Source organism: Hibiscus syriacus, unplaced genomic scaffold (genome assembly GCF_006381635.1).
Source record: "Hibiscus syriacus cultivar Baekdansim isolate YM2019G1 unplaced genomic scaffold, ASM638163v2 tig00111493_pilon, whole genome shotgun sequence".
In the NCBI taxonomy this organism is placed as follows: Eukaryota; Viridiplantae; Streptophyta; class Magnoliopsida; order Malvales; family Malvaceae; genus Hibiscus; species Hibiscus syriacus.
Genome location: NW_024063102.1, coordinates 1,227,100 through 1,254,864, shown reverse-complemented (window position 1 = coordinate 1,254,864; position 27,765 = coordinate 1,227,100). Strand labels below are relative to the sequence as shown.

The window sequence follows — 27,765 nt, the reverse complement described above, 5'->3', positions numbered from 1 at the left end:
CAACAGCTCGTGATCAACTCATTCAATTAAAACTCGGTAAACGTTCGACTCGAACTCAACTTAAGACTTTAACGAGTTGAGCCGAGTAAAATCTAACTTGACTCGATAAGTTCGCGAGCAACTCGTTAATAATTTTAAATATATTTATAGTAATTACTTCAAAATTATTTCATTAAAAAAATCTAAATAATAATTATTAATTTATTAAAATAATAAAAATTAATAAGTTAACTAATCTATTGTTTTTTTAATAAATAATAAAATATTATTAATTAATAATATTATTTTAATAAAAAAACCAACCCTAGTATCCTCATATAGTATTAGTAAATTTTATTTTTAGTTAAAAAAATAAGTAAATTTTTTAGTAAGATTAATGAGCAATGAGTTGAGCTTAAAGAGCAATTAGTAGAGTCGAGTCGAGTAGCAAATTTTTTAATGAGTTGAGCACAATTTTAACGAGCAACGAGTCAAGTTGAGCAACAAAATTTTTTAACGAGCACAAGTCAAACACTCCCCAACTCACGATTGACTTGCTCGATAAGCACATTTAATCCTTAGACTGAATGCACATTACATCTCGTGGATCCAACTCAATATGCTCAACCGGCTTTGAGTCAAGCTATGGAAACGTTTTTTTTATTTAACTAAGGTGATTATAAAGTAGTATATATTTTAAGTACTTTTAATTATTTGATAATAAACACTCAATCACCTCGCGGTCATTGATGCTTGAACTAAAAACAACAAAAATTCATTTAACTCCTTTAACCACATAAAAAAATTGATTTGTGCAACAGTTATAAAAAGATATGATATCCAATCCCATTTTAAAAAATCATGTTTTCTAGGTAGAAAGTTTTGATACAAAATAAAATATTTAACTTTTAATTAAAATTCTTCCATATTGTGGGTTCGAATCTTGACGATTGTGAATGGAGTAAACTGTGTTGAAAATGTCGCACTTGTCTCTATAATATCCGATCCGGATTAATCGATCAATAGATCGGATACCGACGGTTATAAAAAAATTCTCCCATACCGCAATTAATACATAAAATGGTCAAACTGAAATTAATTAATACTCTCAGTAGAGGAATGAGAGTAAGAGGAGGCGACGGCAAAAGAATAAAGTTAAATACACAATAAAATTGTTCATATTTAAATAAAGTATAAAAATAACTTTTAAATATTTAAACAACACATTCTGCACTTGATCTTAGCCAAAAGGCCGATAAATGTATAATATTTTAAACACTCGTAAGATCAATAAAAGAATTCAAAATCAACTTTAAAAATGTTGTAAGGAATATCAACTATAAATCTCGAATATAAATAGTAAAACAAAAACAAAAGATTAAATCTGTATATCTCCCTAACCAGAAAATGAGCCCGTTAAAAACATATGCTGCTATTTAATCAGATTAATCCCTAAAACCAGCTTAGAAGCAAGTTTCACCATCCCTTGCCTATGAGCCACAACCAGTCCAGAGTAACCCCTGCGAAGATGCCTCCCACCAGAAACAGAACAAGCAAATTCCCCAATGCATTCTGCTCAGGTCCCTATAAAATGAAAAAGAAGAATCATTACTATTTTATTTCGCTACAGGTTTAAAGAAACTGAAGTATACAGTGTTGTAACAAACCTTGTAGCCCTTGGGTGCAGAGGTAAGGACACAGACAGTGAGGTAACCATTAGATAAGTCTAAGAAGCTCGTTAGCATGATCATCCAGCCTTGGTCCCCGTATTTAGCCGTGAAATAAAATGCCGGGACGAGTAATACACGAGAAAGTATCACGGTCGTGAGAGCTTTCCTCGATTGGAGCTTCAACGGTTTTATGAGAGGAATGTATCTCCCAATAAGATCCCATACATTGTACATTGCTATCAGAGCAAGCGCATACCTGAAACGTTGATGATAAATCCAGTGTAACTTATAACTACATACACACACCTAGAACGAATGACAGCCTTTTCAAGACAAGAACATACCAGGCGCCTAAACTGTGTTTTCCGGTATCTTCGGACAAGAATCCAGGAAAAATGGATAGTGTCAGCGCATATATCAGGAACATGTCGAGTGCATAATCGATATTCTGAATTAGTAACTCCTTAGTGCTCAACCTTTCCAGCTTCTTGGTGTCTGTCTCATCCTGCATAAGACATTGATTCTTCTTACATACAGACATGAAAAATACTAGGACATTTTTTATGTATGACACTGGGCAGAATGACTTACATCTTCAGGCAATGCTTGGATGCCACCAGCAGCCAGGTCGGCTGTAACAGTTTTAGATCCTTCAGAGGCTGCCTTCGAGCGATAGTACTTCACAATGGGTAGTTTTGGAAATACATACGCGTAGAGAAGAACACATACAAGCTCAAAAAACGCAGAGATGGCAAAGAATAGTACTGCACAGAGGTTTAGTTGCCACAGGGAGAAAGAAATTATTACTCAAATAAACCAAAATTGTGAAGCTTAATTCAAGTTTCTGATCTTTAGACTAATTAACAAGAAAGAAGGATTCTTTTCTTTTACGATATGGAATTAAGTACAAGGCGATTAAAACTTACTGGCTCCCTTGCGAAAACCACCCTGCGAATTCTCGAATGCTGCTTTTGTTATTAACCTCAAAGCAGAGGTTAGAGCTCCTGACGCGGCCAAACCAGCAACGTATGACTGAGGAATTAAGGACATATAACCAATGGAAACATAAAGTTCAGTCATCATAAAATTCAGCCAAAAGAGAGTTCAATTACATGGAAAAATGTTGTTTGTACTGACTTGAAGAAATTCAGGTTTCATATAGGACAGATCTCCAACCATTCCACCTTGCACATGAGCATCTGCAACCCCAAAAGCTCCACTGATCACACAAATTCCTATGAAAGTTCCGAGTCCTCCTCTACCAGAGGTAGCTAAATCCAACTATAAATAAAACATAGAGGAGAGAAATAATAAGTTTCAGCTAATAAATCCAGAACATATGAAAGATTTTGAAAACACAAGCAGGCTTCAATTGAAATCCTCAATGTAAAAGTATCATGTAGCAATAAGTCACAAGGGAACTTACAACTAAAACCGCAAGAGAACTTAAGAAAAACAATATATATCCAAACAAATTCCTTCTTCTAGTGTTGATTTTCGCCTCGAAGTAAGCCAGTATTGCAAGTGTTCCGAGTGCAAATGGCTGATAAACAAGAGTAAGGACCCTAGATGGGTGGTAATGCTGCATATGAGCAAAGAAACTCGGTTACATGACCATAACATTCATAATTATCACTATTGCATATTTCAAGCTAAAAAAGGAAAGAAACTAAGGAGAGTGGAAGCACTCAGAAAGATAAAGTAACATTGTTTGTAAAAATATAGAATTTGACAGAAGGAAAGAAGAAATCCCACAATTCGAAAAGTTAGCTGCAGCACTAAATTTGGTAACAAATTTTGCAAGCAGATTGACATAGTGGCAGTGCTTAATGAAAGCAAAACATAGTTTCCTAGCTTTCTATTTCAAATGTATTCTAAATGACCCAGGTGCAGATTTATATATTGAATGGAAGCCAGAAGACATTAACATTGTCTCATCAACATGGTTCTCAAACAACATGATCTATGTCAATGATTTATTCATGAACTAGAATGTTGAACTGTATATTTGACTACTTCACAAAAGAACACAGATTGACAACAAAATCTGTTCAAGACACAGGCTTAAGAAGCTCATTTATTGCAGATTGAAACAAAATCAGCTGCAAATTGTTCTAGGTGAGCATTTCAATAACCATCAGACACCGTTACAATACCACAACCATGAGGAATAATTTGAAAAGTGAGCAAAAACATGTAAAAAATTTGGATTGTGAAATTACCGGAAACAAATAAGAATAGTAATCTTGTATTGTCAGCATACTATTCCAGGAAAAGAGGCAGCCATTCCCAAGCAGCCAACACACAACTATCGCCATGTTCTTCCCCTACATGACAGAAAAAAATATATATTCATCCTGCAAATTGTCTTAGTTAAAAACTCAGGAGGAATCAGAAAGTTGAATGATAAACCTCAAGCCTTTGAGAAGCCTCATCAGGGAACACCATAGTTGCTCTCTATTAAATGCCTCGTACAGCGACTTGGAATCAAAGAAGCTTATTATCCAACAAACGGTGGTAGGATTTAATGCTGTCAACAAAATCATATATAAAAAAACGTCAAGCCTTTAATGTATTTAATGCTCAGACTGGGATTTTACAAAGCAAAAATATATAATTATTCAAATCAGAAGCACCCATGATCAAATTCACTCATAATTGAAGAATACAATACATAACTAAAAGCTACGTTTAGAAAAATCCAACCTTTGCAGGAAAAATGGAGAATTAAGGGCAAGAACACATAAACAACATTGAATCGAGAAGGAATACGAAAACTAGAAGGCGGAGACAGAAGATGAAGAGACTGAACTTGCTTATTGTAGGAGATTCTTTTCAGGGTCAGAAGAGATTCTTTTCACAGGTTAAACTGTTGGTATGAATAAAATATCAACTTCTGATTATGTCACAAGGAGAAAAACAAAAGCAGTATTTTTCTTCTTAATTACTGAGTGGAAGTGATGACAAATTCACTTGGTTGAGATATTATATATGCTGCGTTGAATCTGTAGAGTTGTAGGTGATTAGTGTTTTTGCTATATTCAACCACCTTGTTCGGACACTTTTTGTTGCATTGCATATGCATTGACCGAATACTATTAAACACCCAAAACAATACATATTTATATTTAATTCTTCCTCTATGATTAAATTGATGTGGACTACAACATTAATTGAATTAATTTGAAATACACATTAAGTAGGAATGATACCCGATTAAATATTTATAATTTTTTAAATTATTTAATATCATTTAAATAATACTATCTAAATTTAATTTCATTATTATTATTGATTAGATATTTAAATTTCAAAATTTTAAGTTGTATGTTAAATATATGAATCCTAGTCCATGTCAAATTTTAGATCATCAATACTTAAATCCTCTTAAAAGAATATATTCTATATTTTAAATTCAAATATAAATTTAAATATTTGATTACACAATTTGTAAAAATATAAGTTATATAAATTAGATAATGAATATATAGATTACAATTTGTAAAAAAGATATACTCATTTCGCTGTTTCCATATTTGCCAAATAGCAGCTGGAAATAAAGAAGACAGAGAGATCCCACCAGCATTCGCATGGTCGACTTCATAGAGATTGGTGAGTATCCAGTGGCGAAGGTCTCCATTAAAAAGAATGTTGTGAACCGAGGATGGGATGAACCAGTCCCATACCATACGAGCATATGGACAATCTCTTAGCACGTGTAAAATTGTTTTGGAAGGGCAGTTACAAACCGGGCAAGAAGGATTATTAGTGAGCATGCGTTTGCTTCGCTCAAAATTGGTCTCTAAATTTTTTAATTAATTTCTTGTTATAGAATTGGTGATTTCTTTCGATAGTGACATTTTTAGTATAAATCTCATTATTTTTTTAGTTTGATAATATTTATATCATCTTCAATCGATTAATATTTAAAGTATTAATTTTTACAACCTGATATTATTGCTCTAAAGTAAACACATATTAATATTCGAAAGGGTAAATTATGCGTTTAGCACCTGAACTATATGTTTTAGTATATAAACTTTTAATTTTTTCAAAATCATTCCTAACGTTTAGTTTTTGTTTCATTTTATTACATCGTCATTAAAAATTTATTGTGTTTAGTAAGTACGCTATTAGTTTTGGTCTATTTTAGTACCTAAACTTTCAATTTTTTTCAAAATTTAATGTTAAGTTATTAACAGGGTACTAAATAAAACAAAAACTAAAAATTAGATATGATTTTTGAAAAAAAATGAAAGTTTAGGAACTAAAACGTATCAAAATTGATAGTTTAAATACTAAATGCGTAATTTATCCTATTCTAAAATATTAATTTGATTCTCAGAAATGTGGGTTTTAGTCTCTCCCCATTCTCCCCAAGTTTTTTCATCGCTCAGATTTACAAGAAACGAGGATTTAATTCAAGATTTAGTATTTTAAAGTTTTTGTTATGGTGTTTTCTTTTTATGTATGAAGGGGTCATTTTGTTTGGGATCCTCAACATTTTGACTTGTCTTAAAAATGAGAGGAAGCTCAGGAGACCATCAGAGACCAGGTAACACGAGAGATCATCGTCTTCGGATGCGAGGAAGTGTCGGGGATCAACGGAGAAGATCGGGAGTTGTAGTGTATTGGTAATGCTCAATCCCACATAGTATTGGAAACACTATTGGGAATGGTATTTAAGGCTTGGCTTTCTCACTTCCTTGTTGAGTGATAGAGAACAAAGGGGACTCTCGCGCACCGCCGCCGCCGTCTCCCGTCTCGGCTCGTGGTTGTGGTCGTGGTAATACGTGTCTTCGACACGTCCGTGCGGATACTATCTTTTTAGAGAAAATTCTTGAGGAATTTCTCTTTGAAAGAAACAAATGGAAAATGTGAAAGATTTCAACTGATATTTATGGGCTGTTGAGGACTGTTTAAATTTCAAATGATAACAGCTAATTTATGAGTTATCAGAAATTAAACAGCTTTTTCCTAAATTAAATCAAAAACGTTAAGATGTATCTGGACTGATTTCCAGCTTTGTATAGAGGAGACAAGCTGTTAATATCAGGAGTTATTTGATTTAATTCCAGGGGTTACATGATATAATTTCAGGAGTTATAACAGCTGAATAATGATGCAATGAACATGGACTATTTTTGAGTCAGGTTCATCTAAACGTTTCAGCTGTTACAAAAGAAGAGATTTAATCCTGAAATTTTATGGACGATATTAACCCTATTTCTAGCCTATAAATAGAGAGCTATATTCAGCTTCTCAACTCATTCTCAAACATTCACAATTCACTTACAAAAGTGTTTTCGAAAGTTCTCTCTGTGAGTTCTCTCTGAGTGTTTTCCAATCAGAAGGGAAATACCACCAGTAGTCCACTCCGGTTTCGGGTGTACGGAATTCGGAGCGACCATGTTCACCTCGGGGGACGGTCTGCCTACTGCAGCGATTACACACATCGGGGCGAATTCGTTTCTAAGGCAGTGGTTTTTGCCACAACACGGTTTACGAATTTGTTCCTTTTAATTACTGTTTATATTTCCAGTCAGTGCTAACGGTGTAGTTTTGCAATTCATATATCCAACAATTTAGAAACGAATTCCATATACTACAATCATGACAACACCTTTGAGCAAACTAATCCTCGATCTCTCCAAGCTCGATGCACTTGATGAAAAGAATTATAGAAGGTGGTCCCAAAGAATCCTGATATTCTTCGAGCAGCTTGATCTTGACTACATGCTGCTCAAGCCACCACCTACCATGCAGCCAACCCCAGCTGCCGGTAATGATATGGATGTGGTCCTCAATGATGATGCCTTACCAACTGCCGCCGCTGCTCTCGCTATCTACGAGAAATACGAGAAAGACAACAAGACGGTGCGAGGACATCTGCTCAGCCACATGTCAAATAAACTATTTGATATGTTCCTTAGAGAAAAGAGTGCCAAGGAAATATGGGACACTCTCGACAAAAAGTATGGCGCGGACGATGCGGGCATCAAGAAGTATGTTATTGGCGAATGGCTCAAATTCCAGATGACTGACGAAAAGCCAATAATGGATCAACTCCATGACTATGAGAACTTAGTCGCTGACATCATCGCTGAAGGGATGCAAATGTGTGAGGTGCTGCAAGCCAATGTACTCATTGAGAAGCTGCCCAAGTTCTGGTCCTACTACCGTAACTCTCTTAAGCATAAGAAGAGAGACATTTTGCTTGAAGAACTTGTGGGCCATATGAAGATTGAAGAAGCCAACAGTTTAAAAGATAAGCTTACTAATTCTATGAGTAATTTATCTTTTAAAGCTAACTTGGTTGAGTCTAAATTTAAGAAGATTATGAAACGTGGGAATCAAGACAAGAAGACGAAACCACAGAAGGCTACCAACTTCAAGAAGTCAGGAAAGGCCAAACCGAAAGAAAAGACGTTCAAGTGTTATGTCTGCGGTTTACCCGGCCACAAAGCTTACCAATGCCAACACCACTCAGACTGCCAGAATGAAAACAAGCCACAGATGCACGTTGTAAAAGAATATGATGAGATCATTGTTGCGGTTGTCTCAGAAGTTAATCTGGTGGAGAATAGTTCAGAATGGGTCGTTGACACTGGTGCTTTGAAGTATTTCTGCGCAAGGAAGGAGTTTTTCACCGAGTTCGAGGATGGGAACACTGGTGAACGTGTGTACATGGGGAACTCTAGCAGTTCTGAAGTGCTAGGCAAAGGCAAGGTTTTACTCAAGCTAACTTCTGGTAAAACTCTGGCTTTAAATAATGTTCTGTATGTACCTGCCTTGCGTAGAAATTTGATAAGTGGTGGGCTTCTGAATAAGGCAGACATTAAGTTAGTTTTTGAGGCAGATAAACTTGTACTTTCCCGAAATGGTGATTATGTGGGGAAAGAGTTTTTAAGCAATGGTTTATTTATCATAGAAACTCAATTTAATGAAAATAAAGCTACCACTTCTACTTATATTGTTGAATCCATTTATATGTGGCATGCTAGATTAGGACATGTGAATATTCATGCTTTAAAGAAAATAATGAATATGAATGTTCTGCCTAAACTAGACACAACTAGCTTTAACAAATGTGAGATTTGTGTAGAAGCTAAGCATACTAGACCTCACTTTAAGACTGTTTCTATTAGAAAGACTGAACTGTTAGAACTCATTCATACTGATCTAGCAGATTTTAGAAACACTGAAAGTAAAGGAGGAAAACACTACTACATAACTTTTGTAGATGATTATTCAAGATATACAAAAGTTTATCTCCTAAGAACTAAAGATGAAGCTGAAAACATCTTTCTTATTTATAAGGCAGAAGTAGAAAATCAGTTAGATAGGAGAATCAACGGGTTAGATCTGATAGTGGTGGTAAATATGGATCTAATTTCTTAAAAGATATTTGTGAAAAGAATTGCATAATTCATGAAACTTCAGCCCCCTATTTTCCTCAACAGAATGGTATAGCCGAAAGGAAAAATAGAACTTTAAAAGAGATGAATTATTTACTAAAAAGTTCAGGGTTATCTGATAACATGTGGGGGAAGCCATTATATCGGCAACTCATATCTTGAACCGAGTTCCTCATAAGAAATTAGATTCTACCCCCATATGAATTGTGGAAAGGATACGCTCCTAATTTACAATACCTAAAAGTGTGGGGGTGTCTGGCCAAAGTGGGTTTGCCAGACTTTAAGAAGTCCACCATCGGACCTAAAACTGTTGATGCAGTGTTTATAGGGTATCCTACGAATAATGCTGCATACAGATTCATGTTTTTACAAGATTATTCTATTTGTGAGTCAAGGGATGCTGTTTTCTTTGAAAATAATTTTCCTTTAAAGGAACCAAGAATGAATATTGAAACACAAATAGAATATATTTCATCTACTTCTTCTAGTAATCCTGCTAGGTCTTCTGAACAAATTGATTTCGAGCCTAGAAGAAGTAAAAGGCAAAGAGTTGAAACCTCTTTTGGACCAGACTTTATTACTTCCTTTATTTCTGAGATAAATGATTTAGACTCCATTTCAGATCCTATAGATCAAATTTTTCTGTTAGATGATGATCCTAAAACTTTTGAAGAATCTATAAGATCTATCGATGCTAGTTTTTGGAAAAGCGTTGTTAGTGATGAACTAGAATCGATAATGTCTAATCATACTTGGGAATTAGTTGACTTGCCTAAGGGATTCAAAACAATCTCCAACAAATGGGTCTTCCGAAAGAAACTAAGGCCAGATGGTTCGATTCAGCGGTACAAGGCAAGGTTAGTCGTCAAAGGGTTCACTCAAAGGTTTGGTTTAGACTACTTTGATACATATTCTCCCGTTACAAAAATCTCAACGATTCGTGCATTATTTGTACTAGCCTCTATTCATAAGTTACAGGTACATTAAATGGATGTTAAGACTGCTTTCTTGAATGGAGATCTAGATGAGGAGATTTACATGGAGCAGCTACTAGGTTTTGAAGCACCTGGTATAGAAGGCAAAGTCTGTAGACTCAAAAAGTCACTATATGAACTTAAGCAGGCTCCTAAACAGTGGTATGAGAAATTTCATAAAACTATTCTTAGTTTTGGTTTTGTTGTGAATGGTTCGGATGCTTGTGTGTATTCGAAGATGTTTGACACTGAATGTGTTATCATAAGTCTTTATGTTGATGACATGTTGATTTTTAGTTCTAACATTGAGTTCATTAACAAAGTTAAAAATTTCTTGTCCACTAAGTTTGAGATGACAGATTTAGGAGAAGTAGATGTAATCTTAGGAGTCAAAGTTACCAAAACTGAGAAGGGATTTTCTTTATGTCAAGCACATTATATAGAGAAAGTGCTAAAGAAATTTGAAATTTTTGATGTCGTCCCTGTTCGAATTCCTTATAACCCTAGCATACATATAGTTAAGAATAAAGGAAGTAGTGTTTCCCAAACTGAATATGCTAAGTTAATCGGAAGCTTAATGTTCTTAATGAACTATACTCGGCCTGATATTGCTTATGCTGTGAGTAGACTGAGTAGATATACTCATAATTTGAGTGGTGAGCACTGGATTGCTCTTAAACGCTTACTGAAGTATCTTAAGGGTACTTTGGATTGGAAACTTGAGTTTGTTGGCTTTCCTGCGGTACTGGAAGGATATTGTGATGCCAACTGGGTTTCTGATAATGATGAGGTAAGCTCTACGAGCGGGTATGTTTTTACTTTGGGTGGAGCAACAATCTCGTGGAAATCATCAAAGCAGACTTGTATTGCTCGTTCTACTATGGAGTCAGAGTTTATAGCTCTTGACCTAGCTGAGCAAGAAGCCGAGTGGCTCAGAAGTTTGTTAGCAGATATTCCGTTGTGGGGAAGACCGACTCCTCCATTTTCATTATTGTGTGATTCACAATCTGCGATATGTGTGGCTAAGAACAAAGCTTACAATGGTAAGAAAAGACACATTCATATAAGACATGAGTCAGTGAGACACTTAATAAAGAATGGAGTGCTCTCTTTAGAGTATGTGAAGTCGGAAAGGAACCTAACAGATCCACTTACCAAAGGGTTAAGTCGAAAGCTGGTCCTAGATTCGTCGAGAGGGATGGGTCTAAAGCCCATTGATTGAGGAATTCATGGTGGATACCCAACTTAGTTATCTAAGTTCCATGTGGTCAAATGAAACCATAGAAAGACTCATAGTGCACATTCCTACTGCCTATCCCTATGATGAATAATGTGCATGCCCAGGATGAGCTTAATTGTTCTTAATAAATTCATAGCTCAGGCTTTGGGTGGTCTTAGTGAGAAAGACTTGATGAATTTACCGATTTTTGCTGAATATTTATTCTTAATAAGTTCATAACCCAGAGTGAGTGGGTAGGAAATGATGAACTTACCTACAGAAAGGTTGAGTTTGTTAAACTCTTAATAAATTCAAATCCAAGTATTTGGATGGTTCTAGTGAGAAGGACTTATTGAATTTACCAATAAATGAGGTTGAATATTTATTCTTAATGACTTCTTAGCCCAGAGTTTGGGTGGTTCATTAATAATGAACTTGAAGAAAGTCACCATACCCTTTATGAGGTTGAACTATTATAAAAGCTCTTAATTATTTCATATCCCTTTTTAAAGGGTGGTTTATGTTGAGATAAACTTGATGAAATAACCTATGTAAGTGAGAAGGGTTAGCCGTCTTTTATGAAAAATGTTGGGCCATTTTTCTAGCACACTTACTAGAATCCTGAGGTAAGATGGCCAAATATATACTTTGTATATATATCTTACACATCGAGGACTCAGGTGGATGAAGGGGTTAGTTGTGTGCTATGAGTTTACCCTGATCTTAGAAAGTTCTAGGCTAGTTTCACTTATCTAAGAGAATGATTGCTCATCATCACTATGTACTAGTTCCAGATACGTTCACTAGTGCTTAAGCAACTAATCTCGCTATTGCTCTTCTGGAAAGTTTGTTTTCGAGTTTCAAAAGATTTCTTTCGCATTAGTAGGGAATATTGGTAATGCTCAATCCCACATAGTATTGGAAACACTATTGGGAATGGTATTTAAGGCTTGGCTTTCCCACTTCCTTGTTGAGTGATAGAGAACAAGGGGGACTCTCGCGCACCGCCGCCGCCGCCGTCCGTCTCGTCTTGGCACGGCTCGGCTCGTGGTCGTGGTAATACGTGTCTTCGACACGTCCGCGCGGATACTATCTTTTTAGAGAAAATTCTTGAGGAATTTCTCTTTGAAAGAAACAAATGGAAAATGTGAAAGATTTCAACTGATATTTATAGGTTGTTGAGGACTGTTTAAATTTCAAATGATAACAGCTGATTTATGAGTTATCAGAAATTAAACACTTTTTCCTAAATTAAATCAAAAACGTTAAGATGTATCTAGATTGATTTCTAGCTTTGTACAGAGGAGACAAGCTGTTAATATCAGGAGTTACATGAGTTATTTGATTTAATTCCAGGGGTTACATGATATAATTTCAGGAGTTATAACAGCTGAAAAATGATGCAATGAACCTGGACTATTTTTGAGTCAGGTTCATCTAGACGTTTCAGCTGTTACAAAAGAAGATATTTAATCCTGAAATTTTATGGACGATATTAACCCTATTTCTAGCCTATAAATAGAGAGCTATATTCAGCTTCTCAACTCATTCTCAAACATTCACAATTGACTTACAAAATTGTTTTCTAAATTTCTCTCTGTGAGTTCTCTCTGAGTGTTTTCCAATCAGAAGAGCAATACCACCAGCAGTCCACTCCAGTTTCGGGTGTACGGATTCGGAGCGACCGTGTTCACCTCGGGGGACGGTCTGTCTACTGCAGCGATTACACATCGGGGCGAATTCGTTTCTAAGGCAGTGGTTTTTGCCACGACACGATATACGAATTTGTTCCTTTTAATTACTGTTTATATTTCCAGTCAGTGCTAACGGTGTAGTTTTGCAGTTCATATATCCAACATAGTGTTCGTCGACAATATTAGTAGAAGAATCCATACCTCTTCTCTGAAAGAAACATTCCAAATTTATGAGGAGGTGCTGGATGTGTACATTGCATATAGGGATGCAAAAAAGATGGCGACGGAGACGACTTTTGCTTTTGTGAGATTTAGTAACTCTGATGAAGCAAAGGAAGTGATACATCGTGCTGATGAAAGACAAATGGATGGGTACATTATTAGGGTGTTTCTTGCAGGAGAAGCAAAAGAGATCTGGAATGTGCGTAAGGATAGAGTTCGATCCTACAAACAACATAAAAGAACTGAAGCTGTCAGGGATTCAAGATCATTCAAATAGGTTCTGTTAGGTATGAAGAGAGGTGAGATGGCCCTGTAGAAAAGTACCAGTGGAGATGCATAGTCAAGCTGGTGTAGAATTGATCAGGAAGTTGGTGTGAATATCATGGATGACATATCAACATCCCTTAGTGAGACGGAAAGGTCGAATCAATCCAGAATATCCATCTCAACATCGGAGATGGAGTGGAGGCATTTGTGTTTCATCGAAAAAATAAAAGTTTTGCACAATCTGTAACTTGTTGAAGCAACTCTAAAGTCTGATAGCTTTGATGCAAATGTTAGTCCTTGGTTTGGACTTTTAGTTATTATACAATTCAAAAGTCAAGAGGATAATATAAATTATTGAAATAGCAGAGTTGAAATGATGAATCTCTGGTTTGGGGAGCTTGAAATGTTAGAAGGTTTTGAAGGAAAAAAGTCTATCAAACAATGGGTGGTCCTTAAGGATGTGCCACTTCAGATTTGGAACGATAATTTTTTCTTGAACCGTTGGGTAGGGTGGTAAATGTTGACAAAGAAACATCAAACCATGATAGATTTGATGAGACTAGGGTTCCGATCGCAGTTTGGAAAGAATCTATAATCCATGAGAGATTGATAGTCTTTCTTAAAGGCAACGATTATGTGATTAATTACATGTTGAAGAATACGAGGAAGATGACAGGTTAGTTGAGGTCGATGGGACCCACACGTGTTCGATTCCTTTTATCTATTATGAAAGAATCGAGGAAAATATAATGATTGATGGTTTAGTAGGTTTAGGATGTTAGATGGAAGGGTTTTGAAGAGGCACTTGAATCCCCAAGTATTTTGGAAAATCCTTCCCATCTCATCGAATCAGCATCTAGCGGCGTGAACCTTTTTGAGGTCCCAACTATATCTGGGTTTGGGCCGTCCAGCCCATCGCTTGTGGATAACCGTTGATGGTTTTGGACTGGTGGATTCGAATATTAAGCATTAACCTATTTTGCAAGGGTCTTTTCTTCTTAACGTTCCTATTACAGTGGTAACAATGTAGAAGAACTCGTGGGGCCTACAGCATCACCTCGAGGTAGAGAGGAGTGGATTAAAAAATCAAGAATGAGTGGCAATGGGAATAAGAAAAAGAAGCAAAAGTCAGTTAAAAGAACTGAGAAAAGAGAGAAATTCTACAGTACTTGCTAAAGAGCAGTTGTTTCTAAAAAGTGGAGTCGCTAAAGAGATCATTAGCGAAGCAGAGACTACTCTTGCTCTTGGGGTGAAGTTCAAGGCTTCTAAAAGTGAAATAATTGAAAGATTCGAAAAAACTATGGTTGTTGAGAGGTTGTGATAGTGAAGGTTAACGTGCTCCTCCATGTGTGTCGTTGTTGATCTTACTACGAATTTAGTAGCTTTGGCATGGAATATAAGAGGTATGGGTAGAGGGGGAAAAAATCCGTGCTATCTGTCGGGCCATTGCACAAGCAAAGCACGAATAATACTCATTCAAGAAACCAAGTTGAAGAGTGAGTCAATGTTTATCCAGAAGGCTTCTAGGGAGGTACTTGGGTGATTTAGTCTACTCTCCATCAGTAGGGTCGACATGTGGTCTAATTACGATATGGTACACCAATCTATGTATAGTAAACATGAGGATTATTCATAATAGAGTGGTGGCTGTAGTGGGATGTTTTTCACATATTAACTTACAAATAGGCTTGATTAATATATATTCCCCAAATGATCCCAGGGATAGGGAAGAGTTTTTCAGAAGCCTAGAAGTTTTAGTTGCTGAGCTAGAGGTTTTGGTTATTATTGGCGGGGATTTCAACACCCTCAAGTCTGGATCGGAAAGGATTAGTGACAGCTCGCAACCAAGTTCAACGAAGAGTGTTGTGGAGTTCGTCGAGAATGATAATTTTATTGACGTGCTGATGAGGAGGAGTCCATTCACGTAGTATAGAGGAGGAACATCCGTGTCCACAAGTTGATTGGACATGTTTATTATATCAGCGGAGGTGTTTAAAAAATTCCCTCATTTAGTTCAATCCTCCATGCGGAGAAGTTTGTGGGATCACAAACTTGTGTTATTAAAAGAAGAGAATGTGAGACAGGGGTGCAGGCCGTTCAAATGGTTTAACCTCTAGGCAGATGGTAAGGACAATGCAAAGATGGTAAAAGCAATATGTGAAACTAGCTAGGGATTAGGCGCTATGCATACGCTAAAGCAGGTTCGTTTAACAACCAAGAAGTGTGCAAAAGAAATGCGCGAGAAGGATCAAGAATCAGTTGAGGTCCTAGAGGATAAAATTAAAGCCCTAGAATCATTAGCTATCTCGAGCGGAAATAACAATGCAGTGGTGTTGAAAATTCAAACCTTAAAAGCGAAACTTTGGAGTGTGTACAGACGCGAAGAAAGGGAATGGTTACAAAAAAGTTGACTCAAATGGTTTAAAGAAGGGGAAAAACACTAAATTTTTCCACATTACAGCAGCCACAAGAGAAAAGGTTAATCATATCTCTTCGATCGAATCCGATAACTTAGAGATAAGGGCCAAAAGAAGCTACTAAAGGTCTTCGAAGAGCATTTTCGTATCGAATATAATGAAGTGAACACAGTTCCAATCAATTATTTTGAAATCCCCTTGAAGCGTGCACCAGGCCCTGATGGTTTTAATATGGAGTTTTGTAAGAAATTTTGGCCATGTATAAAGGTGGAGGTTATGGCCTTCTTCACTGATTTTTTTAGTGAAAAGATAAGAGATACTTCTTCCAACGAGTCATTCATCGCACTTATTTCGAAGAGGGCTAGAGCTGAAGTCATTAAGGATTTTAGACCGATCTCACTCGTGGGTAGTTTGTACAAAATATTGGCCATAGTTCTGTCAAAAAGGTTAGTATGATGTATTAAAAAAAGTTGTGGGGGAGAGTCAGTTTGCGTTTATTGCAGAAAAGCAGATTGCAAACTGCTCACTAAACGCAAATGAAATTATTGATGACCTGAAGCAACATAGAAGGAAAGCCATAGTCGTTAAGGCTGACTTCAAAAAAGGCATATGACTTCTTCGATTGGTTCTTAAGCTTTGTAATAAGAAACATGAGATTTGGGAGGAAATAGAGGAATTGGATTAAGCTTTGTATCTCTACCTCGTTAATTGCGGTACTTGTAAACGGCTCACCATCCCATGGGTTTAATATCAAAAACGGTTTAAGGCAAGGTTGTCTGCTCTCTCCACTGTTTTTATCCTAGTGGGGGAAGCTCTAAGTGACCTGTTGAGCAAAGCTTCAAATTTGGATGTTTTTAAAGTTGTTTCAGTGGGCAATAGTGGTTGGCAAGTATCGCATATTCAATTTACGGATGACCTATTTATCTTCTCTGAGGCTAGGCTAGAGTCGGTGTGAAACGTTAAAATAATTCTTATAATTTTTGAAGTAGCTATTTGTCTTCAACTCAACTCGAAGAAGACAAAAATTTATGGGGTCAATGTTGACATCAATCGCATCCAGACATTGGCAGAGAACATACAATGTAGTTGGGATTTGTTTCCCACGCTATATCTCGGCCTTTCGTTGGGCCAAAAGAGGAATTCGAAGGAGATATGGCAGCCTATTGCTAAGAAAGTTCAAGGTTGTCTAGAAGGCTGAAAAGGTAAATATCTATCTATTGGCGGACGAATAACATTAGTTAAGTCGGTGCTATTAAATCTTATGGTGTATTATCTTTCTACATTTGCTATGCCTACTGCAGTGGCTGAAAAGATCAAGAGAAGTATCGCAAAATTCATATGGGGTGCAATGGAAGGTAAAAGCAATTCATTGGGGTAGTTGGAAGAACATCTACAGACCAAGGTTTCATGGGGGATTGTTGATGTTAGGACAAAAAATAGATCGCTCCTCAATAAATGGTTATGACATTTTGGGAACAAACCAAAAGTTCGTGGAAAAAGGTGATTACTGAAACATACAAGCTTAATAGAGAAGCGTTAACCCCCAAAAATGACCGAAGGAAGAAGAATTCTTGTTTATGGAGAAACATCCATCGTGCGTCTGCTATCTAATGACGAGGATAATTTCACCTTAAAATGCAAATGTGTGTTGGGCGACGGAAGAAGAATTAACTTCTGGGACGATCATTGGACGGAAGCCCCCTCCCTAAGAATAACTTTTCTAAGAATTTTCAGGATTACCACTCGTAAAATGGGTAAAGTAAAAGATTTCGGTTCTTTGGTAAACGGAAGATGCTATTAGAAAATTGAGATTAGAAGGTCGCTCTTTCAATGGGAAGTTAGCATTTGAAACAAATTTTTAAATGTCCTAAACAGAGTTCAACATAGCATGGTAGGGGAGGATCGCTTGTTATGGTCAGGGTCGAATCATGGTGTTTTTACTCCAAAAAAATTCTGCCTGATGGAAGCTGTTGTGGTAATGAACAAGGATAGAGTGTGGAAATTGGTGTGGCGAACTTAGCTCCACCTAAAGTGGAAGCATTTGTTTGGAATGCCGTCCTTCGGAGAACCTCGTCTCTTGTAGAATTATCAAAACGTGACATCATGGTTTAGATTCTAATCTGTGTGTAGTTTGCAAGAAAGTAGCTGAATCAATAAATCACAAACTGTCATTGTGAGAATACTTGGAGAGCATGGCAACGATAGTGCAAGCTTTGGAAGGTAGCTATTGTGTTCCTGGAAGATGTCAAAGCATTGATGCTACTATGGAATAACTAGAAGGTTAAGAGGAAGGTAACACTATTATGGTCTTTAAGTTTTTTTGGTTTCGTGTGGACTGTGTGGATTTGCAGGAACAATGCTCTATATAATGGGATTCTAAGTACAGTTAATAGAATATATGATAAGGAACTTGTAAGGATTGGTTGTTCAGCAAACTGCAAATGGCCCTTGGAAGTTCCCTTTGTGCAAGAGTTTATAAAAAATCCCAGTTCATTTATTTGGAATGGAGTATGAAATGTTTATGCGTTGTATGCAGGGAGTGGGAGTATATAGGTCTTATTTTTTTTTCCAGCTCTATTATCTCTAATTTGGTGTTTGCTAAATATGGATCGAGGATGATGTGCTGTTGTAGCTGCCTATCGTTTCAATTTATATCAATGATCGTGGATTGCTATATAACATCCAAGCCCTTAAAGGTATTTGCTGTTGCAAGTGTAGATCATAGTTGTAGCTTTGTTCTAGGTTCAAGTAGTGGAAGAGAGAAGGGCCCCAAAGCATGGAATCGGGATTGTATTTTAGAATAGTGTTTCGATTTTGCACACTAGTCTAATGTAGTGCGATCCTTGCTTCTAGTCCTACTTCATTTGTTGGTGTGTCGCTGCTGTACTTCTAGCGCCCTTGTTAATCTACCGGTGTTGGATTGATGAACTGAAGCAGTGGTTAGCTTTACATGGTTAGCTGTTGTTAGATTGATAATTATTGTTGCAGGTTTGGTGTTCAATGAGGGGCGATGAGTCTAGTGAGTTTGTGGATTGCTTTGATTCATAAATTTGGTTCCTCTGTCTGGTGTGTACTTCGTTTGAAGGGTTGTGGTTAAGCTTTGAAAGCTCCTTGTTAGAAAAGGTTGGTAGTTCGGTTTGAAATTGCTATGAGCAAGGGTTAATGTACTTGTGACTTTGACTCGGTGCACTCTTTTTATTCCGTTTAAGTATAGAGAGATTTTTTATGAGACCCTTGTTTTAGTCGTGTTTTGTATGTGATCCAATTAATAATATACAAAACTTCTCATTTCAGAAAAACATCCTCAATTTAGTTTGATTGTTAATTGGATTAGCGATGTCACATTAATTGTTCGGTACAATACCAATGATCTTATTAACCCTAACTGGATTATCAGAAAGTCGTTTAGTTTACTTTATGATTTAGGGATTAATTTGTAACAAAATTAATATTAGAGATTAATTATATATATATATATATATAATAAATGATGGCTTTTTAATATAAATTAATAAAAGTTTTATTTTTTAAATTGGATAAGACACTTAAAATATATAAAAGATAAAAGAAAACGCAAAATACAACATAAAAATAACATAAAACTAGAAAAATAAAACTTCTACTCGAGCATAAAATAATGTAATTGATCTGACATAAATAAATACAAAACCAATCAAGTTGACCAGTCAAATTAAATGTTTTCCTTGGGTACATATGGAAATTAGAATATAATATTTTTTTTAATTAATTATTAGTATTCGTTCTATTGACCGATTAATTCAGATCGGGTATTGTAGTGGCGAGGGCGACCCTCCCAATCCAGTTTGCATTATTCATAAATACCAGAATTCGAATATCTTACTCTTGTTTAATGAATCTAGTACCTCATCCCGCTTAATAAATTGGTTGTTGGTTAAAATATAATATTAAATCTAACCATACTTATAGTAGAAAAAAATAAAATGTTTATCGTGTTAAGAGGCTTAGATCTGATGTCAGGTGCTTAGGTCATACACGTTGCCTTTCCTTGCGTCAGTTTAGATGGGAAAGTTTAGAATGTATTATTCATACTGAAATACATTATTAACGAAATATATTAATGCATATTATCTTTCTTAAAGGGGGTGGTTGGCATTAGTCTGTAGGGCAAGCTTATCGACGGAGATGATTCCATAAATGATAGGCTTTGTGCTAGTTGGGCGTAGCAGCGGATCCAAGAATTTAAGATTCTAAAATTTTAATTCTTTCTTTAAAATAACGAGTATGCAAAACTTTTATTTTTTTATTTTTTCTTAACACATTAAATTAAATTAAATTATTTTCTCAAAATAAGGGTTAAGTGCATCTGCCCCTTATTGGGAGATCTAGGTGTAATTGTAGGGAAGTTTTGCTTTGTTGATATTTTAGTTTGTTGGTAGGGGCCTTGCTCCTTACTTTTTTTAGCAGTTTCTACTGCTCTTTGGATAAATGAAAGGGTAAACTACACGAGAGACCACTAAACTATGGTCAAAAATCAATGGGACCACTGAACTTTCAATTGAATCAATCAGATCACTCAACTATTTAATTGATTCAATCAAACTACCAGTCGTTAATTTTTAACAGATGTGGTGACGTGTCCGTTAATAAAATTGACATAATTATATATTTGGTCCTTAATATTTACATATTCTATCAATTTAGTAACTATTTTAATTCAATTAAATAAACTTAACTATCCAATTAGAACGTGACACGTGTTAATTTATGATTGGAATGTTTTATTTATGAATTTTAAATTATTTAGTCAAATACTTTTTCTATCCAATCAGGTTGTAACATGTGTTACCACCAATAAAAATGAAAATTAAAGGACAAACCTGCTTTTAAGGGAAATCGAACCAATGTCAAGGGGTAAAGCAACAATTGGGCCAAAGGTCCCCAATGATTTAAAATTACAAAAAATTGTATTTAACTTGTAAAAGTTTGTTAATGATAAAAAATTAAACAAATTATTTGTTTAAACAAATTATTATTTAAATTAATTGTAATCTATTTTTTTGAATTAAAAATATTCAATTGTTATATAAATTAGAAAATTTTAATTTTTTTTGGTTAATTTGAAAATTGACCAAATTAACCAAAATTTGTTCGGTTTGGTTAATAATTTTCAATAAATTTTGGTTCGCTTAATGGTTAAAGGAAAAAAATCGGTTAATTAATAATTTTCAAATAATTTTTGGTTCGAATTAATCAATTTTTTTAAAAAATTTTCTAATTTATATAAAAATTGAATATTTTTAATTCAAAAAATAGTTTACAATTAATTTAAATAATAATTTGTTTAAACAAATAATTTGTTATCCAAAAAATTTATTTTAATTAAAGAAATACTAAATTTTTTAATGATTTATTGATAATTATTTTTTATTAAAGTTTAATTTTAATTCTATTAAAAATATAATTAAATCATATACTTTTATTAAAAATTATAATTAATTTAGAAATTTATTTTTTTAAGATTTAAACACTTAATTTATGTTACAAGTTTTTAGATTCACCGCCAATAATAACCATCAAGAACCAACAACTGGTGACCATTGTTCATCCCCGAAAACAGGGACATTAAAAATATATAGGGATAACTACCTATTTGTTCATTCAAGTTTTGGTTTATTTTAATTTGACCCTCTTATTTCTTATTGTTAATTATACTTTACTCCTTGAACTTCAAGTTTTGGTTTTTTTTATTTTGTCCCTCTCATTTTTCTATTATTAATTATATTTCTCCCCCTCAAATCAAAATATTGGTTTCTATTTAATGTTGCATCTAGTCATTATTTATACATACTGTAATCACCGACAGTAAAATTCAAAATTTGATATTTATCAATCAACTAAATTAACACATATTAGTGAATAAGAAAGATAGATAACATCTAAGATATGACTTTGCTATGATTGTATTTATCAAACTTTTGTGTGTATGTGACGGTGATTATTTCTTTCTGGGTGCATTTGTGATATTGATTCATGGCGTCACATTTGCCAAATTTTAGCTAGATATGGCTTCTTTTCTGGGGAGTTTTTCTCGAAAAATCATCTTTTTAATTTAATATTCTCGATCAGGCATCGGTCAGATTATATTTCCCGATCTAACACCCTTTGCAGTAAGTCGCGCCCCCTGCAGCGCGCTATACGCTGATTTGACACCACGTGGGGTAAGGCGCGCCCCCTAAGGCGCGCCTTATGCTGACATGGATATACGTGTGTATGGCGCGGGACAGGGGCCGCGCCATACGCCACGTAAGATATAGTGCGGGACAGGGGTCGCGCTATTCAATTATCTCAATTATCAAACATGCATAATGCAAGGCGCGGTGCAAGGACCGCGCCTTGCATTATTTTCCCAAACTTCTCGGCTTTAAGGCATCCTCTCTCGGCTATAAATAGCCGTCTCCCGTAAATTCTCTAACCAACAATCCTTTGAATCAGTAAATAACATTCGACAATCATCTTATATTTGATTCAGAAGTTTGCTCGATCTTTCGTTATAAGGTAATTTTGTTATAATATTTATTTTATAGTTATATATGATTATTTGAAAAACTATTATACTAATTGTTTTTAATTAATTTCTGTGTTTGTAGAATTAGAAAGTGGGAGCATACGACGAAATATTTTTGTGGTGCATGTAATAATATAAAATTATATTATTTAAATTATTTACGTTTATGTGTAAAAAATTTATTCTGTTATATTTTTGGTCATATATTATTTATTTAATCAGGTTTGTTTCAGTTGTTTTTTTGCAAATATAATATTGTTGCACTTTTAAACTCTAAGAATGACGCGACTTTCAGCTATTGTTTATTATGATGAAGAAATTCGAGAAGATGAAACCGTCGTTGTTTTCGTATCAAATGAGCGTGTTAAAATATCATTCAAGAGAAACATAACTCTTGAGGAGCTGATAACGAAGATTTCGAGGAAGGTTCATGTTGGAAGTAGTAGAAGAATGTCGTCGTTGCAGTACAGATTTCCAACATCATTGTTGCCATTAATTTATACAGCGTTCGAACTATCGAACAATGATGATGTTGAAATGATGACTGATTCTCAAAGTAATTATTCAGACGGCGATATTGAGATGTATGCAAAGTTTGTTCAAGTGCGTGCTGTTCGAGGTCAGCCATTAAGCTCACACTATGGGCTGGCTGAACAAGTTGATCAAGTTGACATCCTGACTACAGTAATGTGTAATGATTTTAATGACATAATGGGAAATCCACATCATGGTGCCGACACATCAACTTCAATGGGAAGACATTCATCTGCAACTCCTTATGATATGTACCTAGGTGGGTCTACGAACAATCTGTATAGCAACATCGTGTCCAGTTCAAGGGGAAGACATTCATCTGCAAATTTCTTTGACCTTAATATGGAGATGCCATCGACGCAACAATCTGTGCAGTTTCCATTTGACACGATGGCTTCAAGCTCCAGGGGGAGGCATTCGACTGCGAGCTTTTTCGATCTCAATCCATATATGCCTTCTATTTCAAGGGGAAGGCGTGTCAGTAGTAGGTTCTTCGACCTAAATGTGGAGAGCATGGAAGAACTATCATCTCCACCAGAAGAACCGCTTCGTGAGTCTGGTGCGGATGATGCTGAGACTGGACTATTCATTCACCCAGAATCACCGCAATTCAACTTTGATGGTGATGATGATGTAGAAGAAGTTCCAGCAAATGTGGCACAAACTGACCCTCCAACACACATATATGAAGCTGATTATGATGCAATGTACGGGCTAGAATTTGCGGATATGCCTCATCTCGGTGACTATGGATATTACTCATCAATAAATAATGGTGAGTTATCTTTAGGCATGGAGTTTTCAAGCAAGGGAGAAGCGATGATGGCTATAAAAAATTACAATATTCTTAATTCTGTTCAGTCTAGAGTCGACCGCTATACGACCAAAAAATATGTATGATATTGTGCCCGACGTGAAAACGGATGCAATTGGATGGTTCGCGTATTGAAGAGGAAGAGGAAAAACAACATATGGGAACTAACAATATACAACGGTCCTCACACATGTTGTGATGGAGGAGTCAACCAAGATCATCCCAACTTGGACTCTGAAGTGATATGTCAAGTCATTATGCCCATGGTAAAAGCAAGCTTTCATATAGCTGTTGCAGTGTTGATTTCAGCTATACAATTGCAGTATGTGTACAATTTGCAAAAAAAATTAATTAAATAAAATATTAAACAATTAAAATAATTAAATAAATTACTAAAAAATAATAAATATAATAAAATATACCTTAATAAGAGAATATAAGAATATTTGAGAGAATTTGAGAGGATTTGATGTGATGAAAGTGATTGAGAATGAGAGTACTTATAGAGAGGGATGGGTGTGAACGGACGGGGGTAGGTTGGTAATTAAGGGGGTAGGTTGGTAATTAAGGGTATAGCGCGGGGCAGGGGTCGCGCCTTTCTGACGCATGTCAGAATCACAGGCCTGTCGCGCATCATACATATGTGTATATATGTCAGCATAAGGCGTGCCTTAGGGGGGGCGCCTTAACCCACGTGGTACCAAATCACTATATAGCGCGATGCAAGGGGTACGCCTTACTGCAAATGGTGTTAGATCAAAAAATATAGTTTGATCGGTGTCTGATCGAGAATATTAAATTAAAAAGATAATTTTCGGGAAAAACGCTATTTTCTGATTGGTGGAACAGTATATCAGTCTTTGTTTATCGTACACCCATTCCACACAGTTTACTCCACAACTAATGTAAAAAAAATCAACTAGTTTAGTATATCAGTCTTCGCTCCAAATTGTTCAATAAAATATAATATTGTTACATCATCAAAATAAAAAAAAAATAATAGAATTAAACTAGCAATATTAGTCAAATGAAAAATTATTATTGACTTAATAAATACTAAATGGAATTAACTTAGTTCGTCCCCATAGGATTAGATGAACTTGCCCCTTAGACGAGTATCGTGCAGATCTGTCTGCCATCTTCTGTTTGTTTGTCATTACTCTTAAACAAGTCATCAGATTATTATTATTATTATTATCATTTGATGAAGAAGACGTGCCAAGTCATTTTATATTAGGTCATTTTTTACAATGGAATGAGCTTAAGCTCGAATTCAAATTTAAATATATAGAAAGTATAAATTTAATAATTAATTTTATTTCTATGTATCAAAAATAAAATAATTAACTTTATTTCTAGCCAAACTTATCTTCAATAAGTTAGTATTTGTTTATAATCTTTTTTATAAGGTTGTTTATTTATTTAAAATAGTTTGGGATGATTATAATGTACTCCAAAAACGTAACTACTTGAATCGGGTGTCTCTAAAGATAATAACACTTCTTTTTACTACTAATGCCGTTAAATGAGTTCATCTTTAGCATAATATAAAGCTTTAAGTTTTGAATCAACTTCAAAGACGGATTTCTTCTCATTATTTGAACTTGGTGACAAATTAATAGGAACAATAAATTGCAGGGTGACAAAGAAGGTAGGAATACGAAGACTTGAAACAAAATGCACTCATCCCAGAAGTATTTTTAAATGCATATGAGTGGATGCTGCGAAGGTCATTGGAGGATTCATTTTAGCATGGTAGAAACTTCCCTCTCCTTCAATAATTTATATATTTTTGCCAATGCAATATAATGTTATAATATAATATATGTATCTTCTTTGTCATTTCATGTGATCACACTTCTCAGAATATCCACTAGGACATAAATAGATATGTATACATTTTACTGGTAGCATTAATTTTAAAACCTGCAAGTCTATATCACTAATCTGAACACACTTTATTTTCTAGTCAGGGCTATGGGTATATAATGAAGGGCTACTTGCATCGCGTTTAATCTGTAACACATCAGATCTGGATAACTGCGATAGGGTATTTGATTTTGAAGACAGGAGATTACTATAATAGAAAGAAAGGAAGATGGTGAGAGCTCCCTTCTATGATAAAAATGGGTTAAAGAAAGGTGAATGGAGTCCCGAAGAAGATGATAAACTAAGGACTTCTGTCGAGATATATGGCCAAAGGAAGTGGCGTCAACTTCCTAAAGTTGCTGGTATAGTCTCATTCTTTTATGGAAATTAAGAAATTGTTAACTGATTCATGTAAAAAATCTATTGATCATGTTCATGGAGTGATCTTCTTTCTTTTTTTGGTGGTTTGTTTAGGTCTTAAAAGGTGCGGAAAGAGTTGTAGGTTAAGATGGATGAATTACTTACGGTCGGAAATAAAACACGGTAACTTCACTGAAGAAGAAGATGCACTGATCATCAAATTACATAAACAATTTGGAAACTGTTGGTCCGCCATGGCTAAATGTTTACCTGGAAGATCGGACAACGAAATAAAAAATCACTGGCACTCCGATCTAAAGAAGCGTGAAAAGCGAAATCCTACAACATCTGATGTCAAAGATGACTCTAGTTGTCCAAGTGAAGCCACCCAGAAATCTGAAGGTGAAAGAGGAGCTGAAAGCATCCTTGTTGATACTGCGGCCTACATGATATTGGAGAGTTCAACTTTGTCTCCAGCAACATCTTTAACTACTGAGTCGTCCTCCTTTGTTGAAGATACTTGTCCTCCTGCGGAAACATACCAAGCTCAAAGCAGTGGAGATTTTTGGAATAATCACTCCGATCTAAAGAAGCGTGGAAAGCGAAATCCGACAATATCTGATCACGTCAAAGAAGACTCTAGTTGTCCAAGTGAAGCCACCCAGAATTCTGAAGGTGAAATTGGAGTTGAAAGCATCCTTGTTGATACTCCGGCTAACATGATCTTGGAGAGTTCAACTTTGTCTCCAGCGACATCTTCAACTACAGAGTTTTCCTCCTTTGTTGAAGATACTTGTCTTCCTCCGGCGGAAACATACCAAGCTCAAAGCAGTGGAGATTTCTGGAATAATCCCTTTGTTGCAGACAATATCTTCAACCAGGAGGGTTATCCATCATCCATTGAACATTATGGATTTGAGCTGCCATTGCCTTTTGACGACGTGTATTATGATGATTTCCTCTATGACATGATGCAAGTATAGGGCATAAAATTGCTTTTCAATTTTTTGCTGATGCTCGCGCCTTGAGTGTATTAGTCGGGGACTTGGGATTTCAAATTGTAGTTGTGATTGTGCTTTCGGTCAACTCTCTTATAAAGTATTTAACATAATTTGTGGCCATTATCTACCTCCATTGTGCGAGTCGAAGGTTTTCATGAGGATGGCTTCTTCAACAGGGGCATCTCCGTGCAAACCGCCTGAAGGCATCTCAATGCTGCGATCAGCGGAGGGATCATAAGGTCATCTCGGCACTCTGATTATCACAGAGATTTTTAAGCTCAACATGATCTGGGATTATAGCGGATCTTGTTAGGAGAATTATTGGAGTGTTTGATTCAGGTGTGGATATTGCATGTATCCTTTTTGGGATTGTTCTATATCCACTCTATATGAATTTTCATTTTAACAAATAATGTATTTTCTGTGCTAAAAAAATCTAGATGCTTTAATTAATAGAGGGATTACAACGTCATCTCGTTGCTTTAGTGAACGAAGGGATTATAATTTCATCTCAATATTCTTGTTAGTGGACGGATTACAATATTTTCTCGACGCTTTGGTTTGTATAGCAATTTCAAAATCATCTCAAAGTGGCTGCAGAGGAAGACAATTAGGGTAGATGAATTCAACTCATTTATAGTTCTGAGTTGCAAACTTAGCCGAAATAAAATGGCACAGGATATTGGCAGAGCATTGGTTGGGAGGAAATTTTTGAAAGACATCTCTTGGAGACTGAAGAAGCAAATTTTCAAGGATATAAGTTCAAATCAACTGAGAAAG

The 27,765-nt window shown here is 35.5% G+C and overlaps 2 protein-coding genes and 1 long non-coding RNA gene across 3 annotated transcripts; 2 read left to right on the top strand and 1 right to left on the bottom strand.

Annotated features, from left to right (window-relative positions):
- Nucleotides 1-1,424: 1,424 nt before the first annotated feature.
- Nucleotides 1,425-4,498, bottom strand: LOC120163697 (equilibrative nucleotide transporter 3-like). Its single transcript, XM_039173558.1, has 10 exons — nucleotides 4,458-4,498; nucleotides 4,062-4,138; nucleotides 3,872-3,976; nucleotides 3,076-3,231; nucleotides 2,787-2,930; nucleotides 2,576-2,681; nucleotides 2,241-2,413; nucleotides 1,994-2,154; nucleotides 1,647-1,905; nucleotides 1,425-1,563 (listed from the first exon to the last, which is right to left on the bottom strand). The coding sequence occupies exons 2-10, from the start codon at nucleotides 4,095-4,097 to the stop codon at nucleotides 1,456-1,458; spliced, it is 1,248 nt and encodes a 415-aa protein (XP_039029489.1). The 5' UTR covers nucleotides 4,098-4,138; nucleotides 4,458-4,498; the 3' UTR covers nucleotides 1,425-1,455.
- LOC120163698 lies at nucleotides 2,836-21,794 on the top strand. Its single transcript, XR_005519674.1, has 3 exons — nucleotides 2,836-2,963; nucleotides 15,851-15,862; nucleotides 21,784-21,794. It is a non-coding gene; the product is annotated as an uncharacterized LOC120163698 (long non-coding RNA).
- A 3,989-nt stretch (nucleotides 21,795-25,783) lies between these two features.
- LOC120163695 (transcription factor MYB14-like) lies at nucleotides 25,784-27,021 on the top strand. The gene is made up of 3 exons (XM_039173557.1): nucleotides 25,784-25,986; nucleotides 26,099-26,353; nucleotides 26,621-27,021. Exons 1-3 carry the CDS (start codon nucleotides 25,854-25,856, stop codon nucleotides 26,965-26,967), a joined length of 735 nt encoding a protein of 244 aa, XP_039029488.1. The 5' UTR covers nucleotides 25,784-25,853; the 3' UTR covers nucleotides 26,968-27,021.
- The last annotated feature ends 744 nt before the right edge of the window (nucleotides 27,022-27,765 follow it).

Coding starts and splice junctions, on each gene's coding strand:
- LOC120163695 (XM_039173557.1), top strand. CDS start 25,854: ATGGTGAGAGCTCCCTTCTATGATAAAAATGGGTTAAAGAAAGGTGAA. Junction 25,987..26,098: donor TCAACTTCCTAAAGTTGCTG/GTATAGTCTCAT, acceptor TGGTTTGTTTAG/GTCTTAAAAGGTGCGGAAAG. Junction 26,354..26,620: donor TGATGTCAAAGATGACTCTA/GTTGTCCAAGTG, acceptor ACGTCAAAGAAG/ACTCTAGTTGTCCAAGTGAA.
- LOC120163697 (XM_039173558.1), bottom strand. CDS start 4,097: ATGGTGTTCCCTGATGAGGCTTCTCAAAGGCTTGAG. Junction 3,232..3,871: donor ACTATTCTTATTTGTTTCCG/GTAATTTCACAA, acceptor GCTCATATGCAG/CATTACCACCCATCTAGGGT. Junction 2,682..2,786: donor TGAAACCTGAATTTCTTCAA/GTCAGTACAAAC, acceptor TTAATTCCTCAG/TCATACGTTGCTGGTTTGGC.